At 30.8% G+C, this 4919-nt stretch overlaps 2 protein-coding genes across 2 annotated transcripts in view; one reads left to right on the top strand and one right to left on the bottom strand.

The window, feature by feature from the left end:
- The window catches only part of LOC103309346 (probable RNA-binding protein 46), a 5919-nt gene extending 4069 nt beyond the window's left edge, over nt 1–1850 (bottom strand). Inside the window, exon 1 of the mRNA XM_008184561.3 lies at nt 642–1850. The gene's annotated coding sequence lies outside the window, so the exon portion shown is untranslated. The remainder of the gene's footprint in view (nt 1–641) is intronic.
- LOC100161895 (tripeptidyl-peptidase 2) overlaps nt 1–4177 on the top strand; it is an 11090-nt gene extending 6913 nt beyond the window's left edge. The window contains exon 11 of the mRNA XM_008184562.3: nt 3899–4177. Within this exon, the coding sequence (XP_008182784.3) occupies nt 3899–4059 (161 nt within the window). The 3' untranslated portion in view covers nt 4060–4177. The remainder of the gene's footprint in view (nt 1–3898) is intronic.
- Nucleotides 4178–4919: the final 742 nt, after the last annotated feature.

Raw genomic sequence — 4919 nt, forward strand, 5'->3', positions numbered from 1 at the left:
TCCCCATTAAAGTAATGTTTTAAATATTGTATAAAAGAGTAGGTATAGTGGTGTAAACCGCAATCCATCAGTTAATTTCACAAATCATAATACTTACAACTTACTACTTCAATATACCTAAGTATCGGGATTTTTAATTTTAAATAAAACAAATACGTATTACTATGATAAATTTTAATTTAAATGAAAAAAACTACTTGTTGTATCCACAAATTATCAAATTAATTAATAATTATATACGAACATAAATACAGAAAGTTTTTTACAAAGTTACGAGTAACCAAAAAATGTTAAATAAAAGAATGGGGATCGTAAAAATCACAAATATAACAAATTAATAAAAGGCGCCGAATTAACATAGTTAAAACAAAATAACAAAATATATATGAATTCAAAGAATAACAAATCGAATAAATTACGAATAGAAAGATTAATATGGAAACAAAATAGCAATTGACATTATATTATTATTCAAGACGGTCAAAGTGACTAAAATTAAATTAAATGCGGTTCGTACGGCGAGCGACGAACCCGATTATCTAAAACCCATGCGGGTGTGCTACTACTTGCGTAACTACAAACTACTAACAAAATTACAAAAACGATAAAAAAACAAAATTATTAATAAAATAATCACTTGCCTTGTGGTCCAGAAAAATTCCAACGGATCGAACAGATAATATTACAATGTCCTTTGAATGGATACAGTGGTGATCGAAATGTAGTAAAATAATAAATCTGTGTCAGTTCTCTTCTTGTACGATATTGAAGTACCTATTACTTATTAGACGATTATAATTAAAAGTACAAACTAATAACAACTATGTACATATAAACGTTTCGGAAACCCTCGAAGGAGACTGAAGGAACTACTGAAAGAACGTGTTGCAAAGAAGACCTCACTGGCACCGTCGCCGACTTGCAATTGAACAGTGATCGACAATGGGGCATGGGCTACTACAGAGCGTGATGGTCGAAGGAGTAATGAATAATAATCAAACGGAAACTCTGTGCGGCGGTTGGCACTCGGACTCGGCACGCGCGATCCTATACGCCGTTTTTGTTTTCGTCGGTGGCGGTGACGGCGGCGGCGGCGGTGGTTGTCATAGACCGAAGTCGGTTTTCCACGAACCGACGACAACAACAATTAATTGAATAATATTGTAATATACATCGACGCCCGTTTTATACACGTTTTGAGTATATTAATAATATTATTATTATGATTAATACGATATTATATTACGCCGTATAATATAATACTGTTTTTGCTGTCGTTTTCAGTAAAACACGCACGACCGACAATCGTTTTATGGTTACTGTAGGTAGGCACGCCGGGGGATGGTCGATTAGATCATTATCCTCTACTATCCTCAACGAAAGATAATTTGTATTTATTTAAATTGTAAAATAAAATACGTATGTTTGACACTTTGTTTTGTCTCAGACCATGTCCACATCACTAGGAGTAGGGACGTAGGGTATTATTGTATCGCCGCGTTAAATCACTTATTGGTTTTTGTTTACTACAACAGTCATTAGTCAATACCAAACGACAATTCGAATTAAATAAGCAAATATTATTTTTTAGAATGCGCATATTTTGTGCTTTCCTCTTGAGTCGTACAAGACACATCGAATGCGGTGGGCACAATTATTAGGGACTGTTTAGCATTTGCGCGTACTTGGAACAGTTTAAAATGGGCGTCTACTGTCTGTACAAACGTAACTATTCAATTTTATAGAAAACTATGAAGTGTATTCTAATCCCCCGATATTTACGTGTCTTGTTGAGCTTAACAATTAACAGTCAACAATTATAATACTCAATAGAATTGGATATTAGATTTATTAATATCCTAAATATAAAATATTTTATTCGATGACCGGATGTGCTGTGCCTATTACAAATAATTAAAAGTCAACAATAAATTCTTATACTCAATAGAATAGAATATTTAATTTATTAATATCCTAAATATCATATATTTTATTCCATGACCGGATCTGAGTATTCGATGTGAAATTGTTTTGAATAATATCTAAAAATAATATTCAATTATTTACAGTATAGGTTTTATATTGGGAATAAAAATAACACGTTAAATCTGCGCCGTATTCAGTCTTATCGAAGGAACATGGTAAAAAAAAATTAAACTTCCTTTGGAAAAGTGACTCGTTCTAAAAGAAGACGCCATGTGTGATCTAAATCTTACAAACGGACATCATAGAAAATTTGCGTTCACTATAAAATCAACTTATAGAACCAATTTTGTGTGATTAGTTAAAATATTACTATATTAGACCAAATATTTTTTTAAAGTCTATAATATTACATTTGTGTTAATTAATTAACTGTGTTTGTAATTTTGTATGTTGGTATTTATGTTATTTAAATTATTAACGAGTTACGGATATATAAAATATAACTAATTAGAAATGCTTTTAACTCGCTTAAAAATTAAAACTTATAAAAATGTAAACACCTACCCTGAATAATTATTATTGTTATATTGTGCGTTTGTTATAACAGAGACACAAACACAGTGCACATGGACCGCAAGTATACACTAATTACACTATAAAAATTATTATCTAATTCCAACGAAAATAATTTTGTTCCAATAATTTTGTGTTCGATATTATCGCAATGTATGTTATTTTCAAACGTATAGTCAATAGGTACTCGGTATTAACGACGTTTGTCGTGATAGGTACAAGAAAGGAAAAACGCTGGAAATTGAATTCGGATTTTCCACCGTAAACACATTCATAAAAATAATTGTCGTTTTCCGTTCAGATCAGTTTCGTAGAACTCTATAAATACTAAACTTGAGCCAAATCACTGAAGTTAAGAACTAGGTATGCGCATTGCGCGTGTAGACGTGTACGTGTACGATGTAAAATACTATCTTAAATCTCGGTGTACATCAAAATGTTTGTGTTCAATTCGAACACAAATCAACTAGAAAAAAGCCACAACCTCACACATCACCAAAGAGTTTAAAATCACAAAAATCCATTAATTAAAATGCCATCTTCTCGCACTAATGCACTATCCCCAAAAATCCTAAGATACGGCTAAAAAGGTGATGACCTCTAGTCCTGTCCAATTAACCTGTTAGGCGGTACTACTGGGTGCTTCCCCATTGTAAATTCTTCGTGTCTAAAATTACTTTTGTAGTTTTGTACATTAACTTGTATAAATATTGTAAATTATACTTATAAAAAAAAAAAAAAGTGTTTGACATAGTATGCGTATATAGTGTGTATTATGTTATTATTATATTGCTATAATTATTGTTATAGTTGTTATATTATGGTAAAAACATTGATTTGATTTGGTGTAAAATCGAATAAATCGAAATGCTATATTATCCAGAACCATAGGCGCAAATCATTAGGCCCCCCCAAAAAATACAGTTTTTAATTGTGTGGAATCGAAACCTCCACACCCACATTGATGTTTGAAATGTTAGCTCCCCTCTAACAGATGTTTTAATGGATTTGCGCCTATGTCCAGAACTCATAATATTACCATATAAAATTATTTAGATCGTCATCGCTTTTATTCCTGTGATTCTCATCGCTTATTTAATTATAATCTTGCACATTATTATTTATTAGTTTATTACGTACGCCCAATGTCTAAAATAGAGTCGTGAAAACTTTTTTTCGCGTTTTAGCATTTATTTAGACACGTACGATGTACCTAAATATTAAAATATTATTACGTACAGTTGTACAAATGTTGTGTATTTTATGCTTTTGTAATCATTAATCAATATTGTTTTCGATGGAAAATTGACCGTGGTACTGAGTTAGTTTTTCTATAGGAAATCAAAATTATTGTTATTTGTCTTAAATCGCATTGTTTAACGTATTTTTATCGTTACAGATGCAGATAGAAAAATTAATTTCCAAATGAGCTTGTGCTTGACGAGTGACGTTTCGTGGGTACTTGTACCCAAATATTTGGAACTGATGTACATGGCACGCAATTTTAACATAAAAGTCGATCCGAGTGGATTGTCTCCAGGCGTGCACACGACTACGTAAGTCATGAGACTATTACAAAATAAAAATTTATTACACAATCATTAGTGGCGTCATTAGAAGTAAGGACACTGGCCTTTGGATTTGGTATTGTTGCCCTGTTAAATTTTTAAAGGCTCCTCATAAGAATAAAGTTGTAATACGATAATAATATATTTTTACCCATGTCCAATGTATAATTTCTAGTTTAGTATCTGGGTTTCCTTACCTTGTTTATTCTATAGTTTTTATTAATTTATTATTACTAATAATTTATTAGTACCGTTGACAGTCGACTATTGTAGGTATTTATATTTTTTCATCATGGTGTATCGTGTAAAGACAAATTTCTAATTTTATAAATATCCAATAAATAATAATACGGTTGATAATATTAAAGACCGGATCTATATGCATTTCAAACTTTAAAACATGCATGCAAATATGCTTTTAAAAATCACAAAATAAACAAAATATTTTTTGAATATTACAGCTATTTATTTATTGTTGAGTTATAAAATAGAAACATTAATGATAAAAAAACGATTATATCAATTATCAATAAACTACAATATGATGTACAATTTTTAGATTCTGAGTGGAACGATGAATGTATTGATTTTACAATGATGTGTGTTTTTTATTTTTTTATTTTTTATTTTTTTTGTGTCTGTGTACACGATAAGTAGTCGAAATAATGCTACGATTTTCAACTTCAGTATCTTGTTCGATCAGAAAGTGAATATCGTTGGTGCATTGGGGAGGTCAAAATTTAAATTTCCCAGTGGTTTTCAAAAGCGCCGGGAAAAACAAAAGAAAAATTAAGGAAAAACGGGAATTTTTACGCAAAATCGATTTTTCACAAAATTGAATTTGGTTTTTGG

Source organism: Acyrthosiphon pisum, chromosome A1 (genome assembly GCF_005508785.2).
Source record: "Acyrthosiphon pisum isolate AL4f chromosome A1, pea_aphid_22Mar2018_4r6ur, whole genome shotgun sequence".
Taxonomy (NCBI): Eukaryota; Metazoa; Arthropoda; class Insecta; order Hemiptera; family Aphididae; genus Acyrthosiphon; species Acyrthosiphon pisum.